The sequence below is a fragment of the Eurytemora carolleeae genome, unplaced genomic scaffold, assembly GCF_000591075.1.
Source record: "Eurytemora carolleeae unplaced genomic scaffold, Eaff_2.0 scaffold959, whole genome shotgun sequence".
Classification (NCBI taxonomy): domain Eukaryota; kingdom Metazoa; phylum Arthropoda; class Copepoda; order Calanoida; family Temoridae; genus Eurytemora; species Eurytemora carolleeae.
The window spans coordinates 23,384-46,772 of record NW_019396865.1 but is presented as its reverse complement, the minus strand read 5'-3'; the positions used below and the strand labels follow the sequence as shown (position 1 = coordinate 46,772).

Sequence of the window (23,389 nt, the reverse complement as noted above, 5' to 3'; positions counted from 1 at the left end):
AATTTTTTGTTACTTCTGTATGCTTTAAAAATAATAAAAATTTCAACCGAGATACTGGATGAAACATTTTTAAGGTTCAACTTTTATGCTTATTTGTATTAAGTCTATTTAGTTTTTAATATATCTACTTTCTTACAATTAGACACTGTTTTATTCTGTAAAAATAAAAATATAAAGAATCAAGTTTCAAAAAATCAGACTATGACCGGTTCAGACAGTAGCAGACCATGACGTCATACTTTCAGTATATTACGAGAAAAATGGCGGGGTCGCCGGGAAGTGACAAGATTTTTCTTCATGGATTTTCGATAATTTTAGCGGTAATTGTTGCTGAATCTGCCCGACTTAACGTTCCAAGAGTTCTCCTGCCGTTCAGTGATACTCCGCCCAAATATCTACTATCAGGTTGGTTGTAAATAGGCGTAAAAGCCGGATTCTAATTTAGTGATCTGCTTTATTTGAAATGTTTAAAAATTATTTTATTTAGCGGATGGTGGTTGCTATAAATGGAGTTCGAATAGACCTGACATTATTAATATCAAGCAGACTTCAGAGTGTTCTTCTACAGTGGTAAATTACCTTAGGATAATTAACGTCAGCCATGCGCAGTTTAGTCCTAGCTGAATGATATTATGAAGATTTGTGTCAAATCCCGTCCGCCCCCCCCCCCCGCCTCCCGACATTTAGAGTGATTATTGGCCTGTCCCTGAGAACCCGTCCCCATTCCACCCTTTTTTCTGTTTTGCATGTACCTTAAATGATTTTCATAAAAATTATAGTTTATATTTTTATTGCTTTTGGGTTACGTTAGGTTAAGACAACTTTTAAGGTCCGTCCTAGTATACGATTTTTGGCCCACCCTCCTTTCAATTTTGTTCATGACTAAGATTTCATCAAAATGGCTTAGATTTTCAACAAAAATATTTATTTTGTATTAATTCAGGGTATAACCGTATACCCGGTTAGGTCAGGATAATTTCTGGGCCGAGCACTGCGGTCAGAACAGTAAAGGGTGCCGAGCGCTGCGGCAAGGACAGACCTTCAATTTAAACAATTTTCAACAAATTAGTATATATTTAGGGTTAGGTAAGGTTAAGACACTTTCCGGGCCGAGCGCTGCGGCTAGAACAATAGGGGGCCGTGCACCACGACTAAGATAGGTTAGGGGGCCGGGCGCTTCTGCTATTTGATATGTCCAACTTTATCCTAGCGTTAAAGATGAGATGCATGTACAAATTGATGGGAGGGGGGGGCGGGGGTTCTAAAAGTTGTAAACCAGGAAATCGCCCAATTATTGGGCTGAGTGCGGTGGCGAGAATTAACCAAAGGGCCGAGAGCCCCGGCTAGGACAAGCTAGGAAACTTTTCCAAAGGGTAGTGTAATATTAGCACTGTTATTCTTGTTTTCCAGTGGATTAGTGTAGTAAGTAGAAGCGGGCAAAAGGGAAGTGTAGGAGTACTTGCCGAAGACACTGATAGCGGACTGGTTCTCAGAGCTGATGTGATTGTTGACAAGATTCACTCTCTCAAGGTAAGAATTAAGTTCATTATTAAATCAGTTCTTTTATATTTCATTTTCAAGATGTCACCTACGAAAATCCTTAATTCAAATTTTTCTCTATAATTTTTTTAGAGATATACTGAACTTGCATAAACCCGTTTAAAAATGGTTATGAAATTCATACCCTTTGCAATTTGTTCAATCTTTCACAAAAATCAACTCGTTAAATTTTGACAAGCATAAGAAGAAAATATTTGTTTAAAGATAGTGACCAAAACCCACGAGTTGTATAAGGAGGAAACCCCAGAGAAGTTTGAAGTGAGGGCATACGACGAGCAAGGTAAAAACAGTGTAGCACGTAATCAATCAACCAATCAATCACACTTTTTAGAAAATAATCAAACGTTTCAAAAATGCATTTATTAATCAGTTAAATTTTTATTCATTTATCAATCATTGAACTCTTTGGAATTTATTAATCAAACTTCTTATCATAAATTGTATTCATCTATCAATCAAATTTTTTATATAGAAATCAACTAGTAATGACACTTCTTATTTATCAATCAATTCTTTTTATGTATTTATTGATTAATTAGAACTCATTTATGTTTTATCAGACAATCATACTATCTATTTATCAAGAAACAGATTCAATATTTTATGTGTTTATCAATCAATTAATGTTTGGTGTATTTATCGATCAACAAAACATTTTGTAATAATAAATAATTAAAATTTTTATTTATTTATCGATCAAACTATTTATTTAGTTATCAACTAATCAAATTTCTTGTGTATTTATCAAACATTTTTTTATGTGTTTCAATTAATCAGACAATTTTTTAAGTTTTCATTGATTAATCGAACTTTTTAGATATTTCATTTGATTTAACTTAAAAAAATATCTATGTTTTTTAATCAATGATTCTCTCTTTAATCATCAGGAATCATTTGTATTGAAATTAATAATATGTTAATTATTTGTATTTAGGCAATGAGTTCTCAACTGTGGAAGGAATGGTGTTTAAATGGAATATTGAAGCGGGGAGGACTGGAGCAGAAATACTCAGGTATATTGTAGATTCAGAGAAACAAGGAACCTTTCAATTTATTCCGATGGTTGAGCGACAACTTAACAAAGCCGTGGATATTATTCTATAACCGTTAAAAGTTGTCTTTTTAATGCTATTTTGGGGTAGACATTGTGAGGACAAAAGTAGATCTTAGACTTTGAAGTTTTTCTTTTTTTTAAGCTTATTATTCCCTTTGAAAACAATTTTTTCTCTTCTTTTTATGTTCAAAAAAGTTTTTGACAGACAAATGATACTTTCATGTTAAAATCAAGTTAGACAACTTTTTATACTTTTAAAGGGTAGTATTTTTCTGTATCTTGGATTTTCGGTTCAGCATCCCATTAGAAATTATGATTTGTTAAGGTTTATACCCTGGGCTGATTCTCCCTACAACACTGAGACCGTCCTCGAGACCCTGGAGGCGGAAGGAAAGCAGGGGAATAAGGTAGGACGAAAATTATTATGGTGTGATCTTTAACAAAGCTTTGCCTGAAAAGTTTAAATGAGACCTCAATGTTAGTTTGTGTTCAACGAATAACTTTAATCAAATGACCGCATGTTGTTCTAATATTCAAATCAATACTTTAAGGAAGTGTTTACGAAAAATACGGCGAAAAATAAGAGCGTTTGATCGCTAATAATCTTAGTTCTATCTGTTGCGTCTATAAGGAGAAAATTGTTTAAAACGACTTATGCTGAAGAACGTAGCGTCCATACAAATTCAGAAAGTTGCAACATTCAACTCGGATCGTAAAGTAATCAATTTAATTCCAAACAAATCATTCATATATTACAACCAATAGTCATCGATTATTTTACGAGGCATTCGTATAAAGTTTCTTTGATTTTATTTTTTAAATAATATTTCGCTGGCGCTGGATTTTTGAACATTCCTGGAAAATATGAAAATGTCGTCTTCATTATCAAACTCCTCGAAACGGGAATAATTTTTTTCAAAAGTAACTATCAGATAGTAAAAATTCAAAAAAAAAATATTATGAAATATGATCTTTGCCCCCTTTCATTTTTCGTGAACAGTCCTGTAATGAAAGAAATTTCTTGAAAATTAAAAATTATCTCAAGGTTTTTTTTAATAATACATTTTTAAGGTCTTGTTGGAAGGAATAAAGACAGGTTCAGCTAAGGTGACCGTTAAGCTGGTGGACACCTTAAACCCTGCAGTTCCTGCCACCAGTGAAAGTCTCATGGTTGTAGCAAACCTATTCCTGGTTCCTGCAGTAGCATATATTCTGCCAGGGGCACAACTCAAGGTTAGTTGGTTGCTTGCGTGGTTGTTTGCTTGGTTGCATGTATATAAGAGTTGGTTACTTGGTTGGTTGGAGTGCACATTCCTCCCTAATGTAATCTACTTTATGAAATGATCAGGGGTCAAGGTCAAAGTATTTTGGAATCCTCAAGACTATTGCTTTAACATAGAATAGCACGTACAAATCCAAAAAACTCGTCAATGCAAAGTAATTGCAAAAATATTTCCACATGAAAAGGTTATTTTTATCTTTTCTTGCCCAAACCCCCGTTTGAAAGCCATCCTTTAGTGCTCTAGTATATGAATTTGAATTTTTAAGAGGGGTCGCCAAATTGACGTTTTTCTACATGAGGCGTCCTTTTTTGGGAAAAGAGTTTCATAATGAAAGTTTTTGCTCTTTTTATTTAGATCCAACTAATAATTCTGATAAATTTATTGTTTAGTATGCTGCAAACCAGTTCCGTGGGTCACGTGTACTGCAGGTTGCCCTGCCTTCTGCTCATCATATCCTGGCGGTCAACCAGGACCTGGCCTCACTCAACCAGCAGACAGCTACACTTACAGGACTCAATATTGGAAATGGACAGGTAAAATTTTCTTATGATATTTTACATTGCTAATCTGAAACATGATAAGTTTTTTTTTAATATGGTTTGTATGAAGTGCGGTTGATTGATTTATCAATTGATCAATTGATTGATTGATTGATCAATGTGCGGTTGATAACGTAATCAATTATTTAAGTAATATATTAATTCTTAATTCTTAAATTGATCAATATATGCTTTGACAGAAGACTCCAATGTTTGCCCAATGTTTAAGGAATTGATTAATTGATCAATCCAAAGATTGCAATGTTTTACCTGAAAATGAACGCTAAAGAGGTTGAAATTAATAATTTATTAATGTCAAGTTAAATTTTTGGAGCAGAATGTGGATCGTAAAAGGGCTGTGATTTGTTGATTGATTGATTTTTGGTTAAATGATTAATGTTAAGGTTGAACTACTGGACCAGAATGTGGATGTTGAAGAGATTGTGATTAATCAAATGATTAATGTTAAGGTTGAACTACTGGACCAGAATGTGGATGTTAAAAGAGATTATGATTGATTAATTGATAAATGGGTTGAACTACTGGACCAGAATGTGGATGCTGAAGAGATTGTGATTAATTAATTGATAAATGTTAAGGTTGAACTACTGGACCAGAATGTGGATGTTGAAGAGATTATGATTGATTAATTGATAAATGTTAAGGTTGAACTACTGGACCAGAATGTGGATGTTGAAGAGATTGTGATTAATTAAATGATTAATGTTAAGGTTGAACTACTGGACCAGAATGTGGATGCTGGTGAGATTGTTAAGACTCCAACTGCTGACCTGTTTGTTGTGTCTCCTGCCCGTCTTGAGATATCTTGTCTTCCATTCAAGGAATACTAATTGCTCTCATTATTATTCCCAGTGAGACGCTAAAGCTATAGAGCTTAATGATATTTTCCCCCAAAGAGTTTTATTCGCTATATTGGGAAAATAAATGATTTATTTTTAAAGTTTTAAGTATCAAAAAAGGATTTTTTAAAAACTTGCCTTTTGATATCCAATTTTTCATTTTCCCCCTCAGATCAACAAAATTCATTCTTCCTCCCCCTCTCAAGCCCCTGTGATATTATCCAAGGGAATTTTAAGGGGGTTAGGGTTAAAATCAACCTTAGTAAGAACATCCTTTTCGGGTAAATTGACACTCCTTATGTTCTATACATGTAACTCTGCCTGACAATCTTAAAGAAAGGAAAAGATAAAGGTAAACTAAAAATAGGAGAAAAGGATCAGGGTTTGCATTTCAACTGAGTCTAAACCATAGTTTGAACTTGAGAAGTCTTCAATTCTTTCACCTCCTGTAAATAAATACACATTTTGAGAACATATTTGATATAGTCATGGTCTGTGCTTGTAGGACACCCATATCAACTGCAGGCAACAAATATATAAGTCTGTAGTTGGCCACTAACCATATTAAGTAATCAGGAATTTATTTACATTCCTAAGCTTTTCACTTCTTTTCTTGATTCAAATATTTTTTCAGTCCTTCCTCTAAAAAACTTCTATATAATTTTTTCTTCAATATATTTGTTCGATGAACTAGGTTGATATATTCGACAAGGATGGAAATAAGGTTTTCCTCAGTGATAACATCGTTATTGACTTAGGCAAGCTTGGAAGAACATAAAAACTTCTCAATTGATCATTAGTTTCACTTAGACTGTTAACTTAAAACTTGTGGATAACATGTAAGAATAGATTAGCTAAATATTGCCCTCTTTACTATGCTTCCAATCCTATGCTTGAATTCAGTGTATGACCAGAGTTATTTTAAAATAACCAACAGTGTAGACAATGGAACATTTCATGATATAGTTCCTGGCCTGGCCGGTCAAACTGAAGTCACAGCTATTCTCAGGTAAATATAAAACCGTCATCACATAGGGTTATCAATTGTTCTGGTTCGTTCTTTAAACTTAAAATAAAACGTCCAATATTTCAAAACTGTTCTGTTTTGGCAATATTTTTATCCTAAAAGTAAAAAAAAAACGATCCAACAAACTATTTTTTTAACACTTTTTGGGATTCGTTTTTGGTTTCGTTTTTTCCAGTGATTTCTCTCAAGTACAAAATGTTGCAGTGTAAGAAAAGTAGATCTTTAGAATAAATAGAATAAATTATACTTACTTGTGAGCCTTTAAAAAGAAAAATAAACTTGCTGCTTATCACTGCAGAGACTTACGTAGGTCTAAGGTCCACTTTACACAGTTATTTTTTTTCTCATGAACAAATTCAGGCCTCTTATAGATTTCATAATGCAAAATCATCTTGTCACATTTTTAACTGAAATATCCTTTCACTCTGATATAAATAGTAAATACTTGTCAACGATTACTAATAAATCAAAATTTTTATAATATGCATGATGATTGTAATATAGGGGTGTAAACGTGGATGGAAAGCTGGTCCCTTTAACTGCCCCTATATCTGCCTCTGGCACCCTTGAAATATTTGATGGAATGACCCTGGATCCAGCTCATGTTGTCATCCCTTGGGATCCTACCAAAGGTATTAATCTCGTTTAAATCTATCTAAATGGATTCCTACATGAAACACGGTGTACGCTGTGTCCGGAGTGAACGCAATTCAGCTGATGCGTTACTTACAGTGTCCCTTCACATTACCGAATATTTCAGATTAAAAACGGTTTAAAAAAATTCGAAAGAAAATATTCATCTTATTTTTAAAACTTAAAAAAACTTGCAAATATATTGTTGTAACTATCAAAAGAATTTTTGTATTTAAATGAGAATAAGTCAGGCAAGCTTGATAAGTCAAAAGTGTTAAGGGTACTGTTGTGAATTGGGTATTGCCGTTCAATGAAGGGTCACTTGAAGTCAAAAGTCCATTTAACATTTTATAAAAATAATGTTATTTTTTTTCTCACTTATTTTCTTATTTGTCCCAGTCTTAGTCGGCCAATTAGACTGAATGACTAAAATTTGTTTTAGGTGCTAGTTATTCCATGCAATATAAGGTTAAAGGAGGATCTGCACCATACATTTGGGCATCATCTAACAATAAGATTGGTAAGTAGGATCTTTTTGGTTTAATGTTCATTTTTTAATGTTTTTTCTAAATATTCATCATTCACCCTCATTTTCTTATTTTCTCTCAAAGGTTAAAAACTATCACAACCAAATATTTAGAGAATTCCCAAAAACTATCATTTTTTCTCTTTTTTTAGGAACTGTCAGCCAACTTGGAGTTGGTAGTTTGCTGAGTAGTAGTATTGGAGATTCCAAGATATCAGCTGCAATGACTAGAGCCCCGCATAACAAAGCCCAGGTTAGAATTTTCTAGGTCTTCTATTTATACTTTGCTTGTGCACTGAAAAATATTAATGAAGCCGCGAACCTTATTGTGGTTGTTGTATATTTGCCCTAAAAGCCTAGTTTAATAACAATTCGAAATTTTCCCGCTCTGTTTTGATTTGAGGATAAGTTAATGAATAATTTGTTCTTCTAGGGAACCGTGTCTGTAGAACCTGCTGTATCCTTGAGCTTTTTGGATTCTGAACTTGAGTTTCTGGTTGGTTCGGAGATAGTTCTTCCAGTTGGACTTTTTCACTCAAACAAACAGATATTCACAAGGTTATTGGGAATTTTTACAAATCAATAATAAATATATACAAATATATGATATCCCTTTCTCTCCTTTTCCAGTTTCCATCCTAATGGTTTTGTATTCTACCGTATCTCCTGTATTCTGCATCCTACTCCGTTCTGTAATCCTGGCATGCTGTGCAGCTGTAGCCTAATGTATAACTGTATTATGTAACATGTGTAGTGTGTAGTGTGTATTCCTGGCATGCTGTGCAGCTGTAGCCTGATGTATACCTGTATTATGTAACATGTGTAGTGTGTAGTGTGTATTCCTGGCATGCTGTGCAGCTGTAGCCTAATGTATACCTGTATTATGTAACATGTGTAGTGTGTATTCCTGGCATGCTGTGCAGCTGTAGCCTGATGTATACCTGTATTATGTAACATGTGTAGTGTGTAGTGTGTATTCCTGGCATGCTGTGCAGCTGTAGCCTAATGTATACCTGTATTATGTAACATGTGTAGTGTGTATTCCTGGCATGCTGTGCAGCTGTAGCCTGATGTATACCTGTATTATGTAACATGTGTAGTGTGTATTCCTGGCATACTGTGCAGCTGTAGCCTAATGTATACCTGTATTATCTAACATGTGTAGTGTATAGTGTGTATTCCTGGCATGCTGTGCAGCTGTAGCCTAATGTATACCTGTATTATGTAACATGTGTATTGTGTATCCTTTTTTTTCTGTATCTTACGCTTTCCCTTGTATTAAGTATCTGACTGAACCCCTTTATTCCTTATTCTACTCTTTCCCTTGTATTAAGTATCTGACTGAACCCCTTTATTCCTTATTCTACTCTTTCCCTTGTATTAAGTATCTGACTGAACCCCTTTATTCCTTCTTTCCCTTGTATTAAGTATCTGACTGAACCCCTTTATTCCTTATTCTACTCTTTCCCTTGTATTAAGTATCTGACTGAACCCCTTTATTCCTTATTCTACTCTTTCCCTTGTATTAAGTATCTGACTGAACACCTTTATTCCTTATTCTACTCTTTCTCTTGTATTAAGTATCTGATTGAACCCCTTTATTCCTTATTCTACTCTTTCTCTTGTATTATTTACCCTAATGTTTCATATATATTCCCCGTTTTAAGTACCTTACTGTATCCCCTATATTCTTTCATCGTACTCTATCTTACATATTCTGCATCCTATTGTGTATCGGTCGTATCCTTTATACTACTGTATTTCTTGCATTTTTTATCCCTCTGTAACCCCTGTATCCTGTATCTTCTGTATTATATGTGACAAGGTTCCGTATTCTATAAAAGTAACAGATTCTACAGTATTCTCTACCCAACTACAATCATCTGTATCCTCTGTATATATTATATGTCTAGATGTGACAAGGTTCCGTATTCTATAAATGTATCGGATTCTACAGTATTCTCAACCCAGCTACAATCATCTGTATCCTCTGTATATATTATATATCTAGATGTGACAAGGTTCCGTATTCTATAAATGTATCGGATTCTACAGTATTCTCAACCCAGCTACAATCATCTGCCAACCAAGGCTGCGCTTCACTAAAAATAGTTGGGAGTAAACTCTCACACACTAAGGTAACTTTGAAACTTTCTCACTAAAGGAATTGAGTCGTTGCCTCAAACTCTGATTTTCTAATCCCTTTATTAGTGCAACCCAATGTAGGATACATTACCTTAAACTTTGAATTCTGCTTTACATAATAATCTAAATTTAAACAATCCAAGGTTTGCACCATCAGGTTGGAAATATATAGGGATGAGAAAACTTGTTTGTGGCAAAGACTCAATTCCTTGGTGAACAATTTCCTTTTTTTTAAAAAGAAGAAAATATTTTTTTTCGGGGAAGGGGATGGGGGCGTACAACCCCAAGTTGAAACGTTTTAAATTAATCAAATACCAAAAAATCTCAAAACTGGTCATTTTCAGTATTTTATGAGGAAAGTGTTTTTATTGATTTAATTTTCAGAATTACATAATTTCGGATGATGTCGAAGGGAAAGGGCGGGTTTTTATTTTTACTAAGCAGAAAAAAGTCCACTTAATGAAATAGCAATGTAAAATTTGTCTAGGTGAGTATTGGGTTCTCCTATGCTATGCCTGAATCCAAGAAGAAGATTGTTCTGGAAGATACTAAAACCGTCGCTACATACAGGTCTGCGTTACTATTTTTAAGGATTTGAAATCATATCAGTGCTTTAGACCGTTATTAAGTTCTAATCCGTATCCGTGGAGGCAATGGAGCCAATGTAACGTTTTTCAGCTAAATAATAATTTCTGGAATATTATTTAACATTTTTCATTGAGAGATCATAGGGGGATAACCAATCACCCATTATTGGGCTGGACTTGAGGTTGATTTTTTACATATTTTGGTTGAAATTGTTTTCCTTGGATCCGGATCTGGGGAACACAAAAACACTACTTTCAAGTTAATTTAGATCTAAGTCCTTAAAAGATAATTATTTATATTTGCTGCAGTCCCCTGTCTCACATATTTCCTGCCTCTGGTGAAACTGTCATTGCTGTTGAGAGTACTGTTCAGGTAAATTGTTCGCCAAAACCAAACCCCCCCCCCCCCCCCCCCCCCCCCCCCCGGATAAAAAAAATCACTAATCAACTCTTATCAGCTAGGATAGGGTTCTTCCCAGAACCGATTTGGGTCACGATATCTTGTCTAACCGTTTTGAATTTGAAGAGCGTTGTTAAAATGTAAAAAATCGGCCAATTTTTGGGGGCAACGCTTAATGCTTTAGAATAGAGAAGTGTTCAGAAGACATAAAATTTAATTTAATATGGTTTCTGTTTATTTTTAATTTAGAAAAACTGGTTTTTTTATATGAGAAAAAAAAGAGTTGTCAAAATCTTACTCACTCCCTATTTTAGTTTTGATTCATGTTCAGTAAGATATTTTATTTATAGATAGTTTGGACCGGAGGTCCTCAACCTTGGCCCCTGGACCCCTCAAACCATTTCAGGACTCTTGGTAAAGATCAGGTTGGGAAAAAATAAATCAATAAATTAAAAGATATCGTTAAAGATGGCATCATGTTTAAATTTAAATTAATGTTAATGAGTACATCATTATTTAATTCAAATTGATCCAAAGGTACACAAGTGAACAACACATGGTAATTTACCAAAATATAACTAATGTAATATTGTGTAAATTAAGTTGCATTTGTAAAATTATTGATAAGCTGTTGTTTACAACTAAAAATATTTGAATCTTAAAAAATAAATCATTAAAAATGGAAAGAAAACATACTTTTAATGATTATAGGAAAACATGGTACGTGTGAGTACAGTGAAGGAGGGAGGTGGAGTTTATGTGTATAAAGTTGAATGTTTAGCTCTTGGAGAAACTTCAGTTACTCTTCGGCAAGTAGCTTTAGTTTTTTCCCATTGATCCCTCCATTTAACACATTTTCTAAGACCTACTTCACTAAGTTATGGAGTTGGTACAAAACGCTGATTATCAAAACGTCGAATAATATCTTCGATGATACAAAACGTCGGCAAAATTTTTAGACGATTTGTAGCAGTCGACGTTTTGTAGTATTTGACTATTTGTAATTTCGACATTTTGTATCATCGAGGTTTTGTACCTACTTCTATAGTAAAGTACAGGGACCCCACGGAGGATGAGTCGCAAATAATGATTTAAAAACTTACGGTATTCTATTCAACCTGTGGTATGTGTTTTTTTTTATAGTTCACTTTAGCCATAATCATAAAGACCAGGGCAAGTGACTGAGCTCAACCCTATTTTTCATTGTATTATAGTCTACAGGTCATGGTACTTTGTCTGTAGGTTGATTGTTAATAATAATAACATTATATAATTTCACTCACTTTTTAAAGATTTTTGGAAAAAGATTTTTTGATGTACCGTTCAAACCAAACTAGGCCAAGCCCATGGGATCTCATTTAATGAATAGCAAGAAATACAACTACTTATCTAGTAAACTTCAGCCAAACAAGAGAATTCGTTTACTATTACACTATTTATTATTTCCAACATATTTAAACTAATTATTGTGTTTTAGTGTTGGAAACCGACCTAGTAGTACACTTCCTAAACCTGAAGTCAGCACCTCCACTGTTAAGGTATAGTTGGTAACCTAGTAGTACACTTCCTAAACCTGAAGTCAGCACCTCCACTGTTAAGGTATAGTTGGTAACCTAGTAGTACACTTCCTAAACCTGAAGTCAGCACCTCCACTGTTAAGGTATAGTTGGTAACCTAGTAGTATACTTCCTAAGCCTGTAGTCAGCACCTCCACTGTAAAGGTATAGTTGGAAACCTAGTAGTACACTTCCTAAACCTGTAGTCAGCACCTCCACTGTAAAGGTATAGTTGGAAACCTAGTAGTACACTTCCTAAACCTGTAGTCAGCACCTCCACTGTAAAGGTATATTTGGAAACCTAGTAGTACACTTCCTAAACCTGTAGTCAGCACCTCCACTGTAAAGGTATAGTTGGTAACCTAGTAGTACACTTCCTAAACCTGTAGTCAGCACTTCCACTGTAAAGGTATAGTTGAACATTTCAACTCTCAATTTGAACGGTTGCAACTAGAAAAACAAGAAAAATTACCCGGACCTGTAATTTCAAGTGTAAGTGATTGTGGGACGAATGAATAGTGAACTCGTGGAAAAGAAGTTTAAGCTTGAGATTGTCATCCTCGTCCAATTCTTGAGCTGTTTCTGACCAGGAGGCTGTGTTTTCGGCCATGGTTCTTTTCTTGTCTGGGGTCACCACTTTAGAAGTACATTTATTGCTTATAGATATAATTACATGATAAATAACGAGTGTGTAAAAGGAAAGAAAGTTGAGAAGGTCTTCTCCGGTTCCAGGATCTGACACAACTGATTTGCGGATTTCATAATCCTCTTTCGGGGATTTCATATCCTCTACATCAGACTGATTTGCGGATTTCATAATCCTCTTTCGGGGATTTCATATCCTCTACACTGTCCACATTTGTTGTTTCTCCCTTATCTTTTTAAGTATTTTAAAGTTTTTAACAATGTTGTTTTTTCATTAATTCTGATAACTGCCGATTCTAATTATTGATTCATATTTATTCTTTTTAGATAATTTGTGGAACCCCCGCCAGTATTCATCTTACCCCTGAGATACACGGACCTACTGGTCTACCCCCTTGCCCAGCTAGTGCTAGGGCCGGTCGGATTGCAACCCAGGCATACAGGTAAATTTCGTTTTCATTATAACCAGCATATTTTAAAATAATAATTTTTCCATGTTAAAAATTTATTAAAAAAAACTGTGAAGGTAACTTTAAAAAATCCTCTTTTAGAAAGGGTGGCATGTACGATATACAATGTTACCCCGGTAACCTTTTTTTAAGTTACAATAAGGAAGACATCAGTCTTGTCTCTGCCGCATAAAGAAAGTTACTTGTGAGAAACCACAAAAAAGGGCGAAGGTTAAAACGGTACAGTTTGGAATTGGACATACAGTTTTGTAATTAAAGGGTCACTTCAAATGTATTGTACAGTCCCTTTAATATAAAAAAAAAACATTAATTGTAAATTATTTTAGAAATCTTGATATTGGCGTCACGATAAAAGACGGCCAGGGACGAATCTTTGACGGAGTTGAAAGTGTTACTTTAGACTGGAAGCTATCAGACAATGCCTTGGCTAAACTAGGAAGTAGCACGGGAGTTCTCAGGACAAAACAGGTTTTTATTGTATTTTTAGTTAGGAATTCAACCATAGTTGAATGGAATGTAATTGAAAAATTCATTTATGAACCATTCCTTTAGTTTTCAGAAAATTTGGCTTATATGTTAAGAACGATCACGATAATTTGATTAGTCCGTGGGTCTGCGCATTGCACAAGATGAAGATTAATTCTTGATTACGAGATTCGCAACATTTAACCTTTACCTCCTCTGCTCTTTGTTTTGAAATTCGAAAATAGTAAAAACAAAAGGCTTAATATTTTCTTAATTTTGCTCATTATATTAAAATATAAAGGTAAGTCCTCAAAAATTACTCTTTTAGNAATTTATACTTAATCTACGCAATCAATTCTAAACCCCCTATATTGGAAACTTGATCTCTCCCAGGTTGACTGGCTGGTGCAGCCTGCCCGCCCCTATCAGACCCTGCTGGTCAACTCTAGAACTGGTAACCTGGACGTGTTGGTGAGCCTACCCAAGACCGGGTTCCTGTCCAGCTCCGCCGGGTCGGACCAGATCCTACTCAACCTGGTCCAGGATGCAGGGATCGAACCTGAATCCGTCACCATCTTTCATCATAATAAGAAGCAGGTACTTAAAGGGATTTTCCAGTGACTTTCATTTATAGACTGGATTGTACGATCCACATTGTGCCCATGAAAAGCTTTGTCTGATCAAGTATGAAAAAGATATCCATAAACCTAACGAATTATATATTTGGCGCGAAATTCAAAAATGTTTTCTGATTTTTAGGCAGTTGCTGCTGCAGTTCAAGGAAGCGGATATTTTAAACTTTACGTTAAACATGAAGGTATACTTTAGCTTATTTCAACCTTATTTGGATTGTTTTTCATTGATTATTTAGTCTTTACAGAGCCTTTTATTTTAAACTGCTTTTTAACACTTAGTGAACTTGATTTACTAGCAATTTTCTTTTGTTTTCGTAATAGTTCAAAATTTACAAAACTTATATAGTTTATCGCTTTGGCAAAACCTTCAGTGTTTACCAAAAAATAGTGTCGAATGAAGACGACAATTATTCCACTGTTTTCTGTTTAGCACTGTACATGCTACCCAACATGTATAAGGGGGTTGGAACAATACATTTTATCTCTGTGTCAAAAAACCTTTTAAAACTTTCATTTTTTAACTTGGTTGTTGTTCAGGTCTTGCAGTTGCAAACTACCAGCCTGAAAACCGGAGTATAAGTGTAACACCAACCCAGCCCGGGACTACAAATATTATTTTAAAGGTTTTATTTCATTTTTTTCTGTATTTATTAAGTATTCACCTTTCATCATTTTCAGGTTTTTATTGTCAGATCAAGTAAGATTTTAAAAAGTTTAATTAAATGGTTAATATTTTTTTATTGTTAATATAATATTTAGGGTTACTCAGTACTCATTACTGAAAGCTTTTTTACTTATACAAGATAGATAGATATTACTATTGATTGTATATATTTCAGTCAAATACTGACAGCGTTTCTTTAAAATTGAGTTTTAGGGATTTCATATAAGGCCTTATTTAATTGGCAAACTCGTATCTTTTTTAAAAATGCTAATTTTCAAAACATATTTGAGGTTTTTTTAAAATATGAAATATTTTTGAAATATATTGGGGTTTTTTATAATGTTATAGTTTTGCACTTTGACTTTTTTCTCCATAAATGATAAACATTTATGATTCATCTCAAAAATACATAATCATTGTTCAATAATCATGATATTCGATATCTTTCAACAACAGTATTTGAAATTATAAAAAAAAAATGTGTTCAGGATCTCTGTCTATCTGCTGAGAAGGTTGCTCAGACGTCCTTGACCATCAGAGGTGTGGTTAGAGTTGAACTGGATGTTATTGACAAAATCGAACAGGTTAATTCGCGTCACTTCGTTTTGTTTTCAGTACTTTCGTTTTCACACTCATATTATAAGTATTTAACTTTTTTGTAGATAATAAAGTAACCTCATAAACTTGGATAGAATATTTGTTGTCAATTAATTGAGATTCATGAACATGAAATGAGCTTGAATATATTTTGTTGACATCAATATGTGCTTTTTGAGCATAGTATGAACTTATATAACTTTTTAATTGATGAAAGTGAGCTTCAAGAAAATAATAGAAACTATAATGGATGTTTGTAATAATCAATGTAAGTTAGATTAGACTACAATATAAAGGGGATAGTGGAGATGTCCTATTTGATGAGGGTGGGGGTCCCTGCCTCCTTTTTTGAATCGAATCTTCCAATTTTTTGGCCGCCTGCTTACTTATCGTTCGAATTTCTTAAATTAAATCAAATTTAATTTTATTGACCTCGAATGACCTCCAAAATGAAAATGTTTTTACATATGATATCAAACGAAAGCAAGGAACCCAGGGAAGCCATAGTTGAAAGATTTTTATTTGAGGTCATTAAAGGTCATTAAAATTCAATTTTATTTTATTTAAGGAAATTCGAAAAATAATAAGGCGTGGGCTCAGTAACATTTTGCCTAGTACACTTTCGCCTAGTACATGTTCGCCTAGTTCAAGTTTGCCTAGACACAGTTTGCCTAGACAACATTTCACCTAGATAAGATTAGAGAGTAATTTTCGCCTAGATTAACATTCAAATTATGTTTAACCAGCTTTTGGAACAAAAAATACGCAATTTTTATTGTAAAAATTTCACAACTTTTTTTTGAAGTGTAAATCATTCAGTTTTCTACTGACATTGATGTTGACATGAATTCCTTAATTCAGACAGGGAAAACCAAACTAGGCAGACCAGCCATAATTGATAATCAACATTTCTCATATGTCTCTAATGGACCTGTGTACAGTCCCAAATGTTTGGCACATTCAGGACCAGTTTTTCAAACAAGATGTTGATGCAAGACGCTCATTTCTTTCTAATTCAGTTGGCCAGGATATTGCTGATAATACAGGCAGAAAGCAGAGAGCCAAGATGCAAAACAGAGGGTTAAACTGGTGGTGGAAGCTTTTGCTACAATGCCTAAAACCGATTATCTGAAAATGCTGGCTCATGATCTCCAGCGAACTAGAGCTCGGAGAATCATTGTCCTTGAGGATCATGATTCTTTGACTATAGGTTGAATGTTAATAATAATAATAATAGTGCCCTTTAAGAAAAAATTGTAAACATTATTATAATACATTTTTTTTCTTTTAATTGAATTTCTTGAGAAAAAAGAGGAACTTTAGAAATTTTTGAAGAAAAAAATAGTGAATTTATCTAGGCGAAAATTACCTTCTAATGTTATCTAGGCAAAATGTTATCTAGGCGAAATGTTATCTAGGCAAAATGTTATCTAGGCAAAATGTTATCTAGGCGAAATGTTGTCTTAGCAAACTGTGTTCAGGCAAAATGTTACCTAGGCAAAAAGTTAGTAGGCGAAAGTGTACTAGGCGAACTTGTACAAGGCAAAATGTTACTGAGCCAAAAAATGTGAAGATTTGAACCAAAAATGAAGGCAGGGATCCCCCCCCCCCCTCATCAAGGACATCTCCACCGTCCCCTTTAGATAGATTTTTTAAATTTAATTAGTTTCATAAATATATTATGAGCTCTAGATTTATTGATATAATTTGAAGTTGGATCGATTTATTTTTGTGAAAAAAGTAGTTTCATGAACGCAATTGAAACCTGAATAAAATCCAAGTAAATTTCATAATTATAACTATATAAATGTAGAAATAAATAAAAGGTCAACCATCATTCCTTGAAAATCAAGGCCGAGTCCTCTTCAAATATAACCTTGATAGATTTGATTTTTAATGAATGTTAATGAATAAATGATGATTAGGGTAAAGAAGTTACTGGAACTGTGCGTCTGTATGCTGCTAACAACAAGGTAAATTAAAAATTATGTTTATATATTTAGAATAAGTTTTATCAGCCTTTGCAATGGATATGTGAAGGACTTTAACAGAAAGATACAACTAATGATTTGCATAATATGTAGATCATCTAATATTATTGTAAAACTTCGATTTCTTAACTTTAAAATTTCTTCATTATTTTCACAACGTTGCCAGAATTCGTAAAAGTTTTAATAAGCCATCTTTCCAGTGCAGTGCTAACAAAAAAAAATTTCAGATTACTTTCTAAACGATGAAACCAATTTTTCTAAAAATTATTTTAATATTGTAGCTTCTTGAAGACGATATTCTGCAGTACGTTTCACTTTCTCTGACAACTCCTGCGGATATTGTCAGGTAAATTGCTTTTTACCCGGATCCGGATTATTTTGGTCTCCTGGACCCGGATCCGGAAAAAAATGCGCATTCACTGGGTTAAGGTGATAAATCTGGTTTATATCCAGCTTTCTCTGGATGTAATGTTGTAATATTGTAGTGCTGGTGACGTAACTGGGTTATCTCCTGTTATCTCTAAATAGAAAAATTGTAACGTTGTAATATTTTAGTGTTTGTGAAGTAACAGGGTTATCTCCTGTTATCTCTGGATATAATATTGTAATATTGTAGTGTCGGTGACGTAACTGGGTTATCTCCTGTTATCTCTGGATCTAAACTTGGAATTACAACAGTCACAGCAACCGTCTTATATCATGGAATTCAGGTAAATTTCTTGTTGTTCTTTTGAATGAGTAAATGTCCCCTATTTGATTACAGAAATAGATTGTTATATACTCATAAGCCTAGTCGATATATATATTTATCTGTATAAAATGCAGGGTGGCCAAAATGTACGGATTGTACGGATTGATTTTTTTTAACCCTAAAATTGTACGGATTGTACGAATTGTACGGATTTGTTTTCAAATTGTACGGATTGTACGGATTTTTATCCTGGAAAATACACCGTTTTTTTAAATTTTCACTCATTTCAGCAAATTTTTCATGAAAATAAAAAAAATTCTCGTCAAAATGAAGTTAGTTTAACTTATTTCTGCATTCTAAATAATATTAGATTGATTGTATCCTGTATCCTGTATCCTATATCCAGTATCTTGTATCCAGTACCTTGTATCCAGTATCTTGTATCCTGTATCCAGTATCTTGTATTCAGTATCCAGTATCCTGTACCCAGTATCATGTACCCAGTATCATGTACCTAGTATCATGTACCCGGTATCCTGTACCCAGTATCCTGTACACTTATCATGTACCCAGTATCCAGTATCCTGTACCCAGTATCTTGTACCCATTATCATGTACCCAGTATATAGTACCCAGTATCCTGTATCCAGTATCCAGTTTTCAGTACCCTGTATCCTGTATCCAGTATCTTGTATCCTGTATCCTGTATCCAGTATCTTGCATCCAGTATCCTGTATCATGTACCCAGTATCCAGTATCCTGTATCCTGTATCATGTACCCTGTATCATGTATCCAGTATCCAGTATCATGCACCTAGTATCATGTACCCAGTATTTAGTTTGTATATATGTACGAAGCCAATTTTTTACAGATTGATTCTTGCTGAAGAAGTTTAAACCCTCTTACATGAACTGAACACAAAAGACAATGAATGAAAAATTGAATTTTAATGTGTTTTTTTTTCAAAAATGGGATTTTTTTCGAAAATTGTACTGATTGTACAGATTTTTTTAAAAAATGTACGGATTTTTAAAGAAATGTACGGATTGGTTTAAAAAAATGTACGGATTTTTAAAAAAAAATTGTACGAATTGTTTCGAAAATTGTATGGATTGTACGGATTTCTTCTGAAAATGTACGGATCTTTGTACGGATGTGTTCAAAAAAGTTTTGGCCACCCTGAAAATGCTTTCGTTGTGAATTTAACATGCCACTCTATAAATGGAGGGTCACTTTACGCCTCCATTCCTTTTAAGTACCCTGACAATTTCATAAATAATAAAGTGTTGTAAATGTCATTTTTGACATGCTCAAAGGGACTGTAATGGAAAAATGAAAGGGGGTATCGCCTGAAATATAAGCATTTCTATCTGATGTTCCTGTCTTGAGAAATTGATATAACCTGTGTTAAATGTATTCGAAAATATATTTATAATTTTGTATAAAATTAGCAGGTTTAAACAGATCGTATTTAGCAAATAAGCAACCAATTTGAAAACAACGATGTTCCAGGGGAACCTTAAAAACTTAGGTTTGCTCCTATTATTTTTTTTCAATTTAATAACTTTTTATTTTTAATAGAAATAATTGACAATATATTACGTCCGTATCATGTGACCTGAATTCCTACCAATGGCAGTGCAGTATCATTATTACTTGTCTCCGTCTGAATCACTGCACTGCCGTTTGTGGGAGTTATGGCCATGCACGTGATATGGACGAATGAATAATATATTATCAATAATTATTAAAAGCAAATAATAATAGAAAATCAAACCTGCAATATGATCTGTTTTAACCTACAATTTTATACAAGAAATCTTCTTCTAAATTTCAGATAGAACTCTCATGGGTCTCAATCAACTTCTAAAATGCTTAGGTTTCAGGCTAAACCCTTTTTTCCTTTATAGTCTCTTTCATGCCACACATCCTGAAAAATAATTTGGTTCCAATTTTATTTTCAGGTTTCCAGTTCTCCTGCTAGTATCGAAGTGTTTCCACCCTTGAGAATCGAACCCACGAATATTACATTAATAATAGGAGCCGCATTCCAGGTTAGCATACAATTGTCAGCTAAATGTTTTCCAAGTTAAAAATAATTGGTTGGTTGATAAATATTTACCAATGAAGATATTCAGTCATTAAATAATCCGTCCCTTTTTGTAGTTTTTTGTTTTTGCTATCAATATCAAATTCAAGCTTTCACTTGTTTCAGTAATATTAAGTGCTTGAAACATTATTTTTCTAATATATCGTTTTTAAAAATAACGTCATATTTACATTTTTTATAAATTTATTTTGTTCTAATTTATACAGAAATTAAATTATCTTCCACTGCACTGATATCAATCAGTTATCTGCGGGGGAGGGGTGGGGGGCTAGTTAGGCAACTCGTGTAGCCAGCCGATCATCTGGACACTTGACCTCTCTGTGCTTCTGAGAGTGAATGCTTACATTATCCTTTTCCTTGGCACATGGTCCGCAGCAGCAGAGGTCACAGCATAACCGCCCGAACACCAGGAATACCAAGGTTAACACAGCAACAACAAACCCGACGAAGATGGACACGATGGTGATGTTGTAGACGTGGATGTTGCAGTCAAACACCTTGTCCTCCTCGGCTGGTTCCTGTCCGGATAGATTCTCGAATCCTTTCTTGATACTTTCTCCTACTCCCCCCAGGCTTTGCTCTATCTTGTAGAATGGACTTTTGGGAACATTGTTGAGAACGTAGATGAGTCCAACTAGGGACCAGGCTGTGGCCAGGGCGACCAGGACACAGTCGTAGATTACGAGGAACGTAAACTGTAGGATTTTCCCGCCAACCTTACAACAATCCTGGTCCTGGGTAAACATTGAGCAGGAGTCACAGACTCGTTCTAAAATAGAAATATTTATATTGAAAGAACGGGTATGATTAGGATAAATTCCTGCAGGGGGATTTTTCAAATAAAAAATCATTGTTAATATACCTTTTTTCTAAAATTTTATAAGCAAGAAGATTAAGACGAATAGAATAATTGAAAACGGAAGTGGGCTTAGGTAGTGTTACTGTTAATCGTTTGGTTCGTTTGGTTGGTTCGCATTTTTTTCTCTTTTGGTTAAACGTATTCTAAATCGTTAAATCTAAACATTTTTTTGTTTTTTCACGATGCCAAATTTTGACCCTTAGAAACATGTGCATTGTAAATAACGGTCCAAAACGATTAGCAGAACTAGGTTTAGGTTTTAAATTGATCTTTTAGAAACAATTTTAAGTTCAAGTCAAGATGTTGTAAAGTTTACCTAGAATAGTTCTGAGCGCAATACAGAGAATAACCAGAACTCCACCAACCAGTAGAAACACAGGTAAACGATCTGCTGACATGCATCCATTCGGCACGCCGTCCTGCTCAATGTTAAGAGACCCAAAGACGATCATGACGATGCCGAAGATGACGAGGGGGAGCTTGAACGCTGTCTCAAGGATCAGCTTTGTTCTCAACTTCATTGTCATCTTGACTAAAGTAGTGTTGATTCTTCAAGGTTTACTTGATAACTGATTCTATAGTTTCGAATTAGTTCTGATGAAAACTAGGTTTCAGGTTGACCGCTGGTAGTCTGCAGCCTGTGACGCAGAAAATTAAACGCAATTCCATCACAATATTATGAACTGCGTCATGAAAATACCTAGAACTACGTAATATTATCATGTTTCCGGTTTTCTAAGGCGTAGATTGGGAATTGGCGAGGGGTGAGGGGGGGGGGGAAGTAATTCATAACAAAATATTGACTATGTTGTATTGAATATATCCAATAAATATCTAAATGATAAGTTCCTCACGGTTTTTTTAAAGACCCGTTCGTTTTAACATTCATATCATGAAGAAAAGTATGAAAACGAATCTATCAGCATTTTTCTTTTAATAAACTATTTTTTAAATTAGAATAATGTATCAAAACAACTTACATTGTATAAAGAAAAGGTTATCGTACTTATTTTTTCGAACAATACGATTCACATAAGCGAAAAATGTCTCTAATAGGATATCGTACTTAATTCTAACGATACGATTCACATGAGAGAAAAACGTCTCTAATTAAGGAAATATTGAAGTTATAAGAAAAATCAAGCCATCTTGTATTTCAGGTTTTAACCACTGGTGGTCCTACAGACGCCCTCATTCAGTATTTTCTCAGGTTTGGAACAATTTAGCCAATGGATTTATAATAGAAAATGTTGATCATCAAACTTTTATGAGAAAAAAATGCAGAATATTCTAATATACTTAGCGCTCAATTTCCTATTAACAATTTTAGATTTGAATTGTTGCACTGGAAGTGATCATTTTTAATTATTCTCGAATTTTTCCATTGAAATTGGTGGATTTACAAAAATAATTTGTACACATCCCAAATCTGTTGAACTCGTTGAACCTTATCCTGGGTCATAATGTAAATTGTGAGTTGCCTTTAAAAAGATCGAGCGCGTCCGTTAAGTTGTTATGACTTGACGTTTGCTAGATACAAAGATCAACGTTTAAAATATGAACAATTTTTTCTAAATATAATTTTAGTGATGAAGATATCGGGGTAGTGAGCTCTGACGGCCTAGTTACTGCTGGAACCCTTGGTTCTACTAAGCTTATAGGTAAACCCATAGACATTTGCTGTACGCTGAATGCTATGTATATTTATATATTATTAATATATAATATATGTACAATGAAATAAGTCTAAATTTATTTTTTTACAGAATAAATGTAGTAAATGTAATTAAGGAATATATCAATATATCATTAAGGTGTCCAATTTAATTGAGACTCTAGATAATAAAAACGCTTTTAAACTATCAGTTTTAAATTTACGCTCGGTGATTCAATTTTAACAAATTTCATTAGAAACACTAGCTCCAAACGCAGTCTCGATGCATGTATAAAAATATTTTTTTAGGGGAAAACTTGACTTATAATTGGCATGGTAGTTTTTGATATATAATTTACCAAAAAGCAATTTCATTCACTCCTCTTTCATGTCCTTAATCTTCTTCATGATGAGAATTCTTCAAAACATTGAAACTA

At 34.0% G+C, this 23,389-nt stretch overlaps 3 protein-coding genes across 3 annotated transcripts in view; 2 read left to right on the top strand and 1 right to left on the bottom strand.

Annotated features, from left to right (window-relative positions):
• Nucleotides 1-222: 222 nt before the first annotated feature.
• Nucleotides 223-9,545, top strand: LOC111709524 (nuclear pore membrane glycoprotein 210). Its single transcript, XM_023483214.1, has 17 exons — nucleotides 223-405; nucleotides 488-570; nucleotides 1,411-1,530; nucleotides 1,765-1,840; nucleotides 2,495-2,573; nucleotides 2,940-3,021; nucleotides 3,686-3,847; nucleotides 4,287-4,430; nucleotides 5,168-5,278; nucleotides 5,783-5,821; nucleotides 5,991-6,054; nucleotides 6,200-6,305; nucleotides 6,828-6,955; nucleotides 7,399-7,476; nucleotides 7,635-7,735; nucleotides 7,916-8,040; nucleotides 9,396-9,545. The coding sequence occupies exons 1-17, from the start codon at nucleotides 228-230 to the stop codon at nucleotides 9,517-9,519; spliced, it is 1,800 nt and encodes a 599-aa protein (XP_023338982.1). The 5' UTR covers nucleotides 223-227; the 3' UTR covers nucleotides 9,520-9,545.
• Nucleotides 9,515-23,389, top strand: part of LOC111709523 (nuclear pore membrane glycoprotein 210-like) — a 26,116-nt gene continuing 12,241 nt past the window's right edge. The window contains exons 1-18 of the mRNA XM_023483213.1: nucleotides 9,515-9,620; nucleotides 10,115-10,197; nucleotides 10,524-10,587; nucleotides 10,965-11,039; nucleotides 11,326-11,423; nucleotides 12,092-12,152; nucleotides 13,143-13,258; nucleotides 13,612-13,753; nucleotides 14,144-14,347; nucleotides 14,510-14,567; nucleotides 14,923-15,008; nucleotides 15,538-15,633; nucleotides 17,572-17,619; nucleotides 17,919-17,983; nucleotides 18,254-18,347; nucleotides 20,294-20,383; nucleotides 22,459-22,508; nucleotides 22,886-22,959. Of these exons, the coding sequence (XP_023338981.1) occupies nucleotides 10,139-10,197; nucleotides 10,524-10,587; nucleotides 10,965-11,039; nucleotides 11,326-11,423; nucleotides 12,092-12,152; nucleotides 13,143-13,258; nucleotides 13,612-13,753; nucleotides 14,144-14,347; nucleotides 14,510-14,567; nucleotides 14,923-15,008; nucleotides 15,538-15,633; nucleotides 17,572-17,619; nucleotides 17,919-17,983; nucleotides 18,254-18,347; nucleotides 20,294-20,383; nucleotides 22,459-22,508; nucleotides 22,886-22,959 (1,480 nt within the window). The 5' untranslated portion in view covers nucleotides 9,515-9,620; nucleotides 10,115-10,138. The remainder of the gene's footprint in view (nucleotides 9,621-10,114; nucleotides 10,198-10,523; nucleotides 10,588-10,964; nucleotides 11,040-11,325; nucleotides 11,424-12,091; nucleotides 12,153-13,142; nucleotides 13,259-13,611; nucleotides 13,754-14,143; nucleotides 14,348-14,509; nucleotides 14,568-14,922; nucleotides 15,009-15,537; nucleotides 15,634-17,571; nucleotides 17,620-17,918; nucleotides 17,984-18,253; nucleotides 18,348-20,293; nucleotides 20,384-22,458; nucleotides 22,509-22,885; nucleotides 22,960-23,389) is intronic.
• Nucleotides 20,393-22,418, bottom strand: LOC111709525 (uncharacterized). Its single transcript, XM_023483215.1, has 2 exons — nucleotides 21,615-22,418; nucleotides 20,393-21,208 (listed from the first exon to the last, which is right to left on the bottom strand). The coding sequence occupies exons 1-2, from the start codon at nucleotides 21,823-21,825 to the stop codon at nucleotides 20,712-20,714; spliced, it is 708 nt and encodes a 235-aa protein (XP_023338983.1). The 5' UTR covers nucleotides 21,826-22,418; the 3' UTR covers nucleotides 20,393-20,711.

What these genes read in the sequence shown, in the direction of transcription:
- LOC111709524 (XM_023483214.1), top strand. Translation starts at nt 228, where the DNA reads ATGACGTCATACTTTCAGTATATTACGAGAAAAATGGCGGGGTCGCCG. An exon ending in CAGAGTGTTCTTCTACAGTG is followed by an intron (nt 571 to 1,410) that starts GTAAATTACCTT and finishes CTTGTTTTCCAG; the next exon opens with TGGATTAGTGTAGTAAGTAG. An exon ending in TATCTTGTCTTCCATTCAAG is followed by an intron (nt 5,279 to 5,782) that starts GAATACTAATTG and finishes TATTTGATATAG; the next exon opens with TCATGGTCTGTGCTTGTAGG.
- LOC111709525 (XM_023483215.1), bottom strand. Translation starts at nt 21,825, where the DNA reads ATGACAATGAAGTTGAGAACAAAGCTGATCCTTGAGACAGCGTTCAAG. An exon ending in TGCGCTCAGAACTATTCTAG is followed by an intron (nt 21,209 to 21,614) that starts GTAAACTTTACA and finishes TTTCTATTTTAG; the next exon opens with AACGAGTCTGTGACTCCTGC.